This window comes from Balaenoptera borealis (genome assembly GCF_965194805.1).
Source record: "Balaenoptera borealis genome assembly, chromosome: 1".
NCBI lineage: Eukaryota > Metazoa > Chordata > Mammalia > Artiodactyla > Balaenopteridae > Balaenoptera > Balaenoptera borealis.
The window spans coordinates 160885742-160899230 of record NC_138860.1 but is presented as its reverse complement, the minus strand read 5'-3'; the positions used below and the strand labels follow the sequence as shown (position 1 = coordinate 160899230).

General features: G+C 44.2%; 1 protein-coding gene across 12 annotated transcripts in view; it reads right to left on the bottom strand.

Moving 5' to 3' along the window:
• Positions 1–13489, bottom strand: part of SCMH1 (Scm polycomb group protein homolog 1) — a 194709-nt gene that overhangs the window by 7044 nt on the left and 174176 nt on the right. For 11 of the 12 annotated variants that reach the window (XM_082387950.1, XM_082387946.1, XM_082387952.1 and 8 more), the window contains one exon: positions 2836–3030. The exons of the other annotated variant lie outside the window; for it this stretch is intronic. In XM_082387950.1, coding sequence (XP_082244076.1) covers positions 2836–3030 — 195 coding nt within the window. The remainder of the gene's footprint in view (positions 1–2835; positions 3031–13489) is intronic. 12 annotated transcript variants of the gene reach the window in all.

The following is a 13489-nucleotide window of genomic DNA, read 5'->3' as shown; positions in this document are numbered from 1 at the left end:
TCCATTTGGGGCCTTGCTGGGGTTAGGGTTGGGGCGGGGCATCCCAGGCTTCTCTCCCTGTCTCAGCCTTCCTGAGAACCCCCTCTGCCACTGCAGGCCTGGCTACTGGAGTCTTCTTATTCTTTCACACCTCATCCATCCCTGGACTGGGGGAGGCCACAGTGGGTGTGGAAATGGCATTCTCCTGTCTCCCCACTGCTGCTTTTAGACCATCTTCTGATGGAAGCTTGTGTTCTTCAGAGGCCAAAAACATGTACCGACCATCTGCTTTTCCTGATCACTTTCATCTGTAGATCTCTGGGTTTCTGCTCTTTGTTAAATGAAGACTTTTGGGTACTTAACTCACTACCTTCTGTTCCACCCCAATTCCTGCCATAATCCTCAGAGGCAATCCATTCAACTGCTGCCTTGCTTCCAGAGACTTTCATCTCTACTATACTTCAAATGCTTACTGCCAAGGTTACTGTCTGGTTCTTGCATCACTTGGAACAAATCCACTTTGGAATTTTAAGCATCCCCCTCTCCGACTCCAACATCCCACCTTTGCAACTAACTCTCTTGGGACCTATGTCCCCATAATCATTATGTCACAAAGATCTTTAGCACATCAAACTTATAGTCTCCCCATCCTTCAGCCTTCTCTCAGCCTTGCTTCTTCCCCACCCTGCCCAGATCCAGTGTTGATGATCTAAACTGCTCTTCTTCCAGCTCCACTGAGTACATGCTCTCCCGCTCCCCGCCCCCTCCTGCCCTGCTAGCTCAACATAAAAACTTAACTCTCAAACTGTCTTTTTTCACCCCACATCTAGGTTTCTAAGAACCACACAAGAAAACCATAGCTCTCGTAAACTGGCAAACTAGCCTCCAAGCTCCAAGCATTGCTGGACCTTCGTGTTTCCTGCAAACCATCCCCTCCTCCTTGACCTATTTCCTCCTGTCTTCTTTATGGCTAGTCCAATCTCCTGGCACTCTGGAGCCCTTCACTACTCAGCCCTCTCTCCATTCCCTCATGGCCACAGTCAATTTTCCCTCCAGTCTCAGGGAGCAAGGTGTGCCTCCTTCTGTCTTAAGACTGATCCCTAATCCTTTCTACCACCCCCAAGGCCTTACTTTCTCCTCTTTCCTATATTCTTAATTTCTTCTTCTTGGAAGGCTCAAGTTGTCTTCTGATAAACATGCCCAGCGTGCACCCACTCTAGAAGACCTTCTTTTGAAGGTCACCTCCTTTTTTCTCATCAAACCCTCCTTGATATCCCCATCCACTGCAATCTGCCCTCACCACCCTCCAGCACCACTGAAGCTGCTCTTACTAAGTTCACCAATTACTCACTAATCACCATATCCAGTAGATATTTCTCAGTCCTATTTTACTGAACCCTTTTGGGTTGTACTCGTCTTAAAACACTCTCTGTACTCCTGGCCACCACAGTATCAAATTCTTCTGTTTTTCCTCACATATGACTACTCCTTTGTCCCCTTGGTGGGATCCTCTTCCTGTTCCCTCCTCCTGAACTTTGTTGGTCCCCAGAACTCCTTCTTTGGTCAACTGTTCTTTTCATTCTAGACATACTCCTGGGAGTTGGGTGTCATTCACCCTACAGCTTCAACTTCCATCTATTTGCTGATGACTCCCAAATATTTAATTTCAGCTCAGTCCTCTTCCCTGAGGATCAGACCTGCACAGCCACTGCCTGCTGGGTATCACCTAGATGACCCACGGGCTCCCTCCCCTTCTTTCTCTTCTATGGTTGGTTCCCTCTCTCAGTGAATGGCACCACCATCTATCCAGTCACCCCCTCTAGAAACCTGGGAGACATTCCCACTCCTTCCTCACAACCCTTGAATCTGACTCAGTTTACCTCATGGAGAGTTTTCAAATCTATTCTCTCTTCTACAAACCTTCTACCACTGCCCTAATCTAGGCCTTTATCATTTCTGGTCTGGCCAGAAACCTAAGTAACCTCCTAAGTGGTCTCTCTACTCTTGTCCTGCCTCAGCTCCATCCACAACACAGTAGTCAATGATCTATTGGAAACTCAAACCTGTTGAGGTCTTGCCTCTAAGTAAAAGTCTCCAGAGCTTCGCATTACCTATAAGATCAACTCCAAACTCTTTAACGTGGCATTTAAGGTCCTCTGTGATACAACCCCTGATGCTTCCAGGCTTTTCCCTTTGAAGTCCCAGAATTACATTTTGTTTTTCAGCAATACCAAACTGCATGTAGTTCCTGGTACAATCTGTGTTAGTTCTTACCCCTTTGCTCTTGTCCATACTGTACTCTCTTCCCTGGAAAGCTCTCCCTCCCCTACCAATCCTAATACATTAATATAGTCAACGTTTAAAATGTCAGACACTTTCTCAAGGAAGCTTCCCCTGGATACCAAGCTTGGGTTAGGTGTTCCTTCGTGCAGTTTTCATGCAACTCAAAGTGTATCTCTTTAACCACACTCAAGATGTTGTTTTCCAGTTATCTATTTCAGTGTTTGTCTCTCCCACAAGACTTTGAGCTCCTTAAGGACAAGAAGTGATTGATTTTTGCGTCCCCATGACAAACACAGACGGTGTTCAAATAAATGGCTCACGAATGAATGAAGGACTCCTTCCCTGTCCCTTTGGCTCTAGGTCGCTGGCTCTTAGTTTCCGTTATTCTCAAGCTAATCCCAGAGCTTCAGTTGCTCCCCAGGTGCCTTGTCAGGCACAATGGTAGCCCAGACCCCAGTCCAACCTCCAGGCAGCAGGCAACAGAGTTAAGTCCTTTCTGGCCTCCCAGGGTTCAGGAAGGAAAGAAGGAAAGAATGAGAGAGGGCAGGAGAGCCAGAACTCCAAAAAGCTTACCCCTGGAGCAGAATCTGCGCACAGCCGAGGCAGTGCTCAGTGGGAGGCCACAGGATGGAAGCAAAGGCCGGTACCCAGGGTTTCGAAGATTTTGGGAGGTGCTGACAAGGTTGGTGGGATTCAAGGTGGAGTCCATTGAGTCTGAGTGTGGCTCCAAGGACCGGGCCAGACTATTTCCCAGGGCAAAGGTCTCACCTGGAAAACAGTAAAACCAGAGTTACAGCAGGGACTAGCCTGAAAGGACTGCCAGGGCACTGGCTCCCAGGAATCTGTTTGGGTGGAGTAAGAGGCAGCAAAGCAGAGAGCCCTGGGCTGGGTCACTGGATGCCTGTGCACCAGTCATGGCTCTGGCTCTCACTAGGTGGCCTTAGTCAAGCCCAGTGCCACTCTCTGGACATGGATCTCCTCAGAGACTTTTAGACTAGATGGTCTCTGAGTTTTCTTCTGGTTTGGATGTCTTAGGCTTTTTCTGACAAGGAGAACCTTAAAAAAAAAAGAAAGCTATTCTGGGAAGAGTCGCCCTAACACAAGATGCTAGAGCAGGGAATAGGGGTGCTGAAGAAGAGATACATTTGCTTAGAGGAGGGCACTTTAGAAGCTGACCCTCTTAGCCAGCAGGACACCTCAGAAATGCTTCTGGATGCCTGGCTAAAGGCCTGTCTGCAAAGGATCGGCTCCTATGTTTCCTCCCTCCTTTCCTATTTGCCTTGTTTTATGGAAACATTCCAAGGAAGCTGGGGTTGTATAGTAGTGAGACCACGGGCGTGGAGCACAGAATCTGGGTTAGAATTTGACTCAGCCACTCAGCAGACAAGGTGCTTCCCTCGGAACCTCAGTCTCCTAACCTATAACATGGGAGGCCCCTTTCTCCCAAGGGGTTTGTGAACAGCAAAAGAGAATGGCTATGAAAGCCTTCATAAAGGGCACCTCATCCTGACATTACTACACCCAGGCCACGGCCCAACCCCACGCAGCAGCCCCTAATCATTCCACTACAGAACCGGAAGCAGACTCCCTCTCATGGTTGGGTTCCACCCATACCAAGTCAGATCCTCTGGTCACTGCCTTCTCAGCTTATGGGACATGTCTTGGGTCCTGGACCATATCACGCTGTCCTTTGCGGTTTTTCTTAGAGATTAGGTGTTTAGATAATGCTTGGGATTCATACAGGGCCTCTGATGAACACTAAATTCAAGGAAACTGTCTGGTATACAGTGAGACCTCTTTGGCAAGATGGTTTAGGATTTTAGGACTACTTTCTAATTCTCACCTAGAATTGTTTGGTAAACCATGGGATTACAGTCAAATCTAGCACGAGACAGCTATTCATCCATATCTCAGGAAATTTAACTGATGAAGCCCTTTCCTAGAAATGATTCTGAAGAGAGAAGTCTCTGAGGCTCTAGGATACCTAAACCATATCCCACCCCATTTCTGCAGGTGAGGTTTCAGATTCCTATTTTCCAGAAGAGATGATTATAGCAATGTCCCACTTTGAGACAAGGACAGGAATCCAATCCAGGAAACAGGACGCCTGGGTTCTACTTCTGGGCTCCTGCCTCTCACTAGGTATGTGATTCAAGGCAAGATATTTGTCTTTTCTGGGTACTAGTTTCCTCATCTGTAAAATGGGGAAAACTCACCCTTTGTCATGCTGAGAACATCAAATGAGAAAACAGAATGGGATGGACTTTACAAAGGTGGGGAGTTGTATTTTATTCTTCATTCAGAGTTAGAGTGTAAATCGAAGTTCTCTGAAATAGCTCAAGAAAAAAATGAACTCTAGTTTCTGTATTTATCAGCACAGTAATAACCTCACCTTTCTAGTACTCATTTTACTCAGCAAAGACCTACTTCACGTGAGCTAACAGATGTGAAGAATAATTATGATGACAATGCCAGGGGTTCACCAGATGCTGATGCAAAATCAGTAAGTGTCTCTTCTCTTGGCAATGCTAAGAATGGTAAATGAAATCTGGATTCTGAGTTGAGAGGTCTGAAAATCTGGAATGGTGGTACCTGGACTAGGCAAGGTCATTAAATCTTATCCTAATGAGATGAAGAGGAAAAATGAAGCATCATGCCCAAGGCTCTGAGAGGTCCTAGTCAGCTTAAGGCTGATCAAATGAGGCCCTGGCTGCCTTCAGTAGGATGATGCCAGGGCAGAAGACTGCAGTGCTTTCCAACTGTGCTCCACAGAGCCCTGCAGAACTCCCAGCTCCTGGGTAGAGCCTGGGCCTCATCCCAGCTTCTATCAAAACAGCTCTGGTTTTAGCTTTTATATACCAGAGTTTCATATAATCTTACCTTTGCAAAAAAAAGGAGTTCTACTGCTAAAACAAAACAAACTTTGAAACCACTGGCCCAGGGATCAGAAGTTGGGGCTGAAACACTTGAGTTCTATTTCTGGCATGATGATTAGTCAATGATCACCACCTTTTTTCTGGGATTCAGCTTCTATAAAATGGAGATGAAATCCCTTAGCCTCACAGGATCAACATGAATTAAATTCACCATTGAATGCTGGAGACATGAGAACAATCAGCATGAGAGGGAGCTGGTTCATTCATTCAACAAACATTTGTTGAGCACCCTTTGTGTGCCAGCCACTGTGCTAGGTATGGGGTATGCAGAGGTAAACACAGACAAGGACCTTGCCCTTACACAGCTATTTTCAGTGAGAAGCAGATCTTCTGAGTATCACATTGCAAGGCTGACCTTAAAAACTAGAGTTCCCAGTGGAGGATGACCAGAACGGTGGTGAGAGGCCTAGAATTCATGGCAAAGGAGAAAGAGGGTGGGCATATACAGGCTGGAGAAAAGTCAGAGGAGACAAAAACACCAAGGGCAGTCATGGGTAGAGAAGAGGGCTGGAGGTAGATTTGCTTTTTGGAAGGCAGAGAGTAGAGCAGGGGTAGGAGTTATAAGAAGGTAGATTTCAGCTCAAAAAGGAAGGCATTTGGTAATCAAAAGTATTGAACAATAAAACTGATTGCCAAAGGTGATTGTGAGCAACATATCATTAGGGGTATTTAAGCAGAAGTCAGATGAACACAACTGTCTGCTGGGCTAGATACTAGATCATCTCTAGAGCCATTTCTGCTTCTGAGATTCAAGGACTCTACGCTCAGAAGCATGCTTTCCCCTTCATGGGGGTAGACTGAATGATCAAGAAACGACTACAGTTGTGGATGTAAGAAACTTCTTACACCAACACAGGACTCAGAGGCTAGCACAGTTCTTACGTATGCTTAAGACAGACTTAAGTCTGTCCCATGTTAAAAAAATATCCTTCTCTGAACCACGTGTCCCACATCCTCTACTAAGTATCCTTTCATTCAACAAATATTATTAAGTACTTACTATGTGACAGTTAGGGTGATGGATACTGAGAATGGTGAAAAAGATAGATTTCACCCTTCCCCTCATGGAATATTTAATTTAGTGGGGAGGATGACAAAATACAAGCTCATAAAAAATAGAAACTGTTGTAAATATTCCTAAGAAAGGAATAGGGAATTAAGACAGAAAATAACAGGGGGACCTTTTTAGATGAGGAGACACTGAGAGGCCTCCGTGGCAACTTGACAAGTTGTGCTCTGAAGAAGAGTCCAAGTGGAGGTGTGCCAGATAGTGTGCTTGGTTTTAAGGTTCAATGGAGGCCCTAAATGAATCCCAAAGCATTAGCTAAACAGTTGATTTCTAAGGAAAACTACAAAGGATAAGAATGTGGTCCAGGACTCAGGATACTCCCCACATGCAGAGAATTTTATGGGTCTGGGTAGATCACGGGACAGGATCTGCTGTAGGTTCCCTGGTGCAATGGCTAGGGGCTGCTGCCTGGTCACATACAGAAAGACCCTGAGGTAGAAACAGCTTGGAATATTCAGGGAAATGGGGAAAAACAATATAGCTAAAAGGTAGGGAACAAAGAGATGAATTTGGAGAGGTAGGCAGGGGCCAGATCATGCAGGACACTGCAAACCAAAGTAAGACATCTGGATTTTATTAAAAGTGCATTAGAGGGACTTCCCTGGTGGTCCAGTGGTTAAGAATCTGCCTTCCAATGCAGGGGAAGCAGGTTCGATCCCTGGTCGGGGAGCTAAGATGCCACATGCCGCAGGGCAACTAAGCCCACGTGCCTCAACCACTGAGCCCGTGCACTCTGGAGCCCACGTGCCATAACTGGAGAGAAGCCAGCATGCCACAATGAAGAGCCCGCGCGCTGCAATGAAAGACCCCGCATGCCACAGCAAAGATCCCGCATGCCGCAACTAAGACCCGATGCAGCCACATAAATAAATAAAAGTGCATTAGAACACCACTAAAGAGTTTTAAGTGAAGGAGTGCCATAATCTAATTTATGCTTTAAGAAGACCATTTGGGCTATTAAGTAGATAATGGACCAGAGAGGAACAAGAGAGGGAGTAAGGGGACCAGATAGGCCAGAAAGGATCTCTCAGGCCAAGAGAGGGAGGATGATGGTGAAGGCAGTAGAGATGATAAGATATCCATGGATTCAAGATACATTCTGGATTTCCGCTGCTAGCTAAGGATCAGACATAGCCTACTGCTTCAAACAACTAAAAGAAAAGACAAAATATATAAAATAAGTTTTCAGACACTGGACATTAGATAGTGCAGGATAGAGACTCCTGAAAGAGGGGAAACAAATGAGATGAGCCCTAGGCTTGCTCCCAGCTTACTGTGTGGAGAGCTTCCTGGCTACAGTGCAGGGAGGGGAAGATCAGACAGTGCCCAGTGATCTCCCTGAGTTGAGGAGTTGGAGCTGAGAGTCCAGGTAGAACATGGCAGCTAAAGTTCATAGGCCAGAGTACTGGAGAGGTGATTATAACTATATTTCATATGTTCAAGAAGGTAAAGCAAAGACTGAGCAGGTTAAGCAGACACTGAAGATATAAAAAGACCCACACTGAACTTCTAAAAGTGAAAATACAATGTTTGAGATGAAAAATACATGGGATGGATTAACAGTAGATTAGACTCTGGCAAAGAAAAGATCAGCTAACTTAACCATATCTGTAGAGTTTACCCAAAGTAAAACACAGAAAAAGGGCTAAAATATATTTTAAAAGCATCAGTAAACTGTGGGAAAATTTCAGGAGGATTAATATATGTCTAATTGGAGTCCCCAAAGGAGATGTGACAAAATATATATGAAGAATGAATGGCAGAAACTTTTTCAAATTTGATGTAAATGACAAACCCTCATATCCAAGAAGCTCAGTTAACCCCAAGCACGAGAGGCATGAAGTAAACCTCACCAAAGTACAGCATAATCAAATTGCTTAAAACCAATGATAAACAGAAAACCTAAAAAGCATCCAGAGGGAAAAGACGAATACAAGAGACCAAAGATATGAATGACAGAAGACTTCTCATCAGAGGCAACGCTAACCAGAAGACAGTAGAGCCACATCTTTAGCATGCTGAACAACAAAAAAGTCAACCTGGAATTCTAAACTCAACACAAGTGCCTTTCAAAAACAAAGACAAAAAAGACCTTTTTCAAAGCAACAAAAGCTGGAGGAACTCAACTACAGTAGACATGACTATGAGAAATGTTACAGAAAGCTCTTTAGGCAGAGAGAAGATGATGGTATGAAATGGCTCTACACTAAAGAATGAAGAGTAGCAGAAATGGTAACTATAAAAGGGTAAATATAAAACAATTTTTTCTTATTTGAAAAAAATCTTTAAAAGGTAAATACCTGTTTTAAGTAAAATAGTAACAATGTAAAGTGGGATTTATAAAATATGTAAAAGTAAAATGGATAATAACAATAGCATAAAGGGCAGAAGGTGAGAAGCATACTGTTTTAAGGTTCTTATACTATATGTAAAGGGATATGATTATTACTTTAAAGTAGATGGTGATATGTTACAACAAATGTATAATACAAACTAAAGCAGCCACTAAAATAACAAAACAAAGACTTATAGCTGACAAGCCAACAAAAGAAATAGAATAGAATCATTAAAAAACTGGATTAATCCACAGGAAGGCAGAAAAAAGGAAAAAGGGAACATAGAACAGATGGAACAAATCTCTCCACCCACAGCTTTTCCCTTTGTTCTTTGAGTTGCTGAAAGTATAGATCTGGGCTAGCTGGTACTTTCTTTTAGATAATTACACTAATGGTTCTTTTGGTATGAAAGGCAAGGTCTGGGCATTGTGTAGAAGGGGAAAGCTTAGACAAAAGCAAACAAAATTATTTTGCACCGTAAATTAATTTGGAGTTGCCTGCTGATAGCTTGGAAGGGAGGAGGTATGGGATGGAGGGAACAGAGAAATCAGAGGGCAAAGGGAATTCCTCCAAATCTAGAATGGGTCGCAGAAAATGGCAATAGGCGGAGGCCTAAGGTGAAAGAGGCCAGTAAGATATTTGCTATAACATCTGATAAACACTAAAACAAAAATGTTAAATTGCTTCCTTTTCTTTGTGGTAAGTATCCTTCTTTCTACCCACAACTTCAGTACAAGTCTAGTACACTTAACAGACTTTTGTCGGTTTTTCCTTAGGGAAATGAAGGATGAGGAGATGGATCAAACTGTTGGGGCAAAGCACTGCAGGAGAGACCGTCAACTACAGGAACTGACAGGGGAAAAAGGGATTAAGAACCAACTCAGAAGCAGGAATTCTGAGCTAGAAGTATGCACTACTACGAGGAAAATGTAACCTCATCCTGGGTTATGTGGGATGGGCGGGGGGGGGGTGTCATTTAATTTTATTTAGATTTGGATATCAAAGGAAAGGACAATCCCCAAATCTAGGAGGCCTTGCAGAATTCAAAAACCTCCAACTGGTTTCCCGGCCTACCTCTTGCTCTACTCCAACTATTCTCCCACACAGTAAGTACCCTGAGTGAGCTTTTGAAAACACAAATCTGATTATGTTATTTCCATAACACAATCATGGCTTTAAATACTTCAATGGGTCCTCACTGCTCAATGATATAAAGTCTGTAACCTGGTCAATTAGACCTTTTCTGCCTGGGCCTTTGCTACCACTCCAGCCTCATTGCTCACATTCTTCTTTTCTACCCTGTATTTCTGAAACAAGTCAGGTTTCCTCTTGCCCCTCACAGTCTCACACGCTCAGTCAACAAGAATACTCTTTATCATTCCCCTCTTCCATCTCTTTGGGTCTGTGGCATCTTTACCTCATTATCCTACTCCTTCAGGTCCAAGTGTATATATCATTTCTTCTGGAAGGTCTTCCCTGACACACCGGGTTTGAACTCTTGAACTCTGAACTTGTTCCAGTAAAGCGCTCATCACCATGAATTAATTTGTTTGCTTATTTGTTCATATTCTTTACCAGGCTGTAAACTCCGTGGGTGTAACGACCTTGACTCCTAGTTTACAATGGAACCCTCTATACCTAAATCAGAGCTGTCAATAAATACTGGGTTGACTGACTGTCTGACCGAATAATGGAATCACTACAGTTTCAATTAATTATAAACATTTGAGTCTTCTTAAAACTCTGACAGTTCTATGAAGAAACCTTGTGTGGGAATGAAGGGGCATCCTAAGAAATTATGAGTTCTAATCTGGCTTTTATTCTGTGAATTTTGGGGTTTTGTCAGGAGAACCACTTTATAACCCGCTTAGAAGACCTGGATGGAACTGGAAAGACAGGCACGAGGAACTCACTGTCATGGGACAAATGAACTACTTCCTTCAGCAGAGAGGAACCAGCAGGCCCAGAGGTGACTGCTAGGTGGATTTCAACTACAGCTAACATTAACAGTCACTGGGATCAGCTAAGTTAATACAATCTCCTGTTTAATACCATTAGTTTTTAGAGGACCAGAAAGAGCTCTTTCTCACTTAATCTTTATAGGCCTTGTACTTGATCCAGCCACGTGTGTAGTTCTTAAGAAGGGACTCTGAGCTGCCATTGCCTCCCTGAGGGATCCTTCCCTGACCTCTTCTTTCACCTTACTCCTTGCTCATCACTCCTGGCTGGGCCAGAGTACCTTTGGTTCCATGCTCTTACCACATACATGTTTACCTGTATCTCCTCTCTCAGCTGGGAACTCTTTTAGAGCAGGGATTGAGTTGGTTTTCTCTCTGTCTCCCCAGAGTCCAGTATAGGATCTAGCACAGAGTAAGTATTTGATAAATGTTTGATGATCTGAACCAAAACAACTGGCCTGAATTCTTCAAAATCCCAATGTCATATCATGGAAGGTAGATAAGAAAGGCTGGAAAACTGCTCTAGATAAAAGAAAACTAAAGAGACAGGATAACTAAATGCAGTGGATCACCCTTCACTGGATCTTGGATTAGGAAAAAAAAAAAAGCTACAAAGGACATTACTGGGACAACTGGGGAAATCTGAATATGGACTATATATATCAGCTAGTAGATTTTATTAATGTTACACTTCTCGAGAATGATAATAGTATTGTGTTCCTTGTTCTTAGGAGATACATACAAACGTGTTTAAGGATCAAGTCTCTCATCTGCACTTAACTCTCAAATGGTTCAGTAAATAAACAAAAAATATACAGAAACGCATACATGTATATATACTTAGAGAAACAGATAAAGTAAATACTGCAAAAAGCTAAGTGGCAAATCTAGGCGAAGAGTACAAGGCTGCTCACTGTACTACTGCACAACTTTTCTATAAGTTTGAGGTTTTTCAAAATAAAACACTGGAGGAAAAAACTAAGTCTCAACTTAGGTAAGGAAGCCTAATGGGATGTACACTTGGTGACTATTTGCTATACTGGAAATGTGTAGTCAGTTACCCTACTCAGAAATGGGTAGGATAGCGTGGAGACAGGGCTGTAGGGAAGGAAGAGGGGGCTGGTAAGCTCCTGGATAAGAGAGGTGGTATCTTCAGATGTGGAACTAGTAGAAGCGTGTAGCCAGGCAGAAGGGTGGGAGTAATAAACACCAGATCCAAAGGGCAAAGCAAAAGAAAGCCCTTATGCACATCAAGCTCTTTGGCAGAGGTCTGAGTAACTAATCAGAAAACTGTAGGGGGCTTCCCTGGTGGCGCAGTGGTTGAGAATCTGCCTGCTAATGCAGGGGACACGGGTTCGCGCCCTGGTCTGGGAAGATCCCACATGCCGCGGAGCGACTAGGCCCGTGAGCCACAACTACTGAGCCTGCGCGTCTGGAGCCTGTGCTCTGCAACAAGAGAGGCCGCGATAGTGAGAGGCCCGCGCATCGCGATGAAGAGTGGCCCCCGCTTGCCACAACTAGAGAAAGCCCTCGCACAGAAACGAAGACCCAACACAGCCAAAAATAAATAAATAAATTAATTAATTAAAAAAAACAAAAAACAAAACAGATGGTGCTTTAAAAAAAAAAAAAAAAAAAAAAGAAAACTGTAGGAAATGAAAAATGATCAGAGGTGGCGCAAAGGGTCAGTAAGGCAGGGAGGGAGGTAGGTAGGCAGGCAGAAAAGATAAGCGAGGGAGCACAGAAGAGTTAGAAATCTAGGCAAAGGTCTAGTTTGTCTGGGCAGAGTTAAAACATTTCAGGGAAGCAAACAGAAACTAGGGTGAGAGCAGCCAAGTTGCTGAGCACCCACTATGAGAAACAGAGGTTAGAGAGCACAGGAGAGCACAGAAAGTTGGCTGAATCTGTCTGAAAAAGAGGGAAGGGAAGGGGGGCAGCCAATGCGGAAGGTGATAACCCTGGTCTTTGTCTCTTCTTAGTTGGTAAGGCAAGAAGGAAGAGTGGCTAAAGCCTGCTTCCTCTTATCTGGTAGTTGAATCAGAGAGATGCAAACTGGAACAGAATTCCCAGGAAAGGTCACGCGCCCCAACCCCAAACTATCATCATGACTGCAGGCCCATGATGTATACCCCTACCAGCCTCTGCATGCTGCTACCAGTGCGTTTCTCTTGGTTGTTAGCGGTGTTATTGCATTTAAGAATTCTGGGGCTTCCCTGGTGGCGCAGTGGTTAAGAATCTGCCTGTCAACTCAGGGGACACAGGTTCGAGCCCTGGTCTGGGAAGATCCCACATGCCGCGGAGCAACTGGGCCCGTGCGCCACAACTACTGAGCCTGCGCTGTAGAGCCTGCAAAACCCAACTACTGAGCCCGCGTGCCACAGCTACTGAAGCCCGTGCGCCTAGAGCCCGTGCTCTGCAACAAGAGAAGCCACTGCAATGAGAAGCCCGCGCACCGCAACGAAGAGTAGGCCCCGCTTACCACAACTAGAGAAAGCCCGTGCGCAGCAACAAAGACCCAACGCAGCCAAAAATAAAATAAATAAATAAATTACTTTAAAAAAAAAAAAGAAAAAGAAATGCTTAAAAAAAAAAAAGAATTCTGAGTTCCTATTTCTTTGAGAAATCTCTCTTTAGACTAGCAGCTACACTCATGGACATGCTACCCTCTCTCGCGTATCCATTCTTCCAGAATCTCAGGTAGGGCTAATTTTAATTATTGAAGTGCAGCTCAGAGTTCCTGAATGCCAGCAGCAGGGGATATCTAACAACCTGCCTTTGTGTGCACCAACTCCACCGTGCCCAGCCCAGACTCCCAGGGCAATAGCCTAACTACAAGTAAGAATGCCCTTTTCTGTTCTCAGAGAGTGTGATGCTGAAAGAAAGCAATCTAGAGTAGGTCAGATGAGAAGTTCCCTCTGAAGAAAAGGG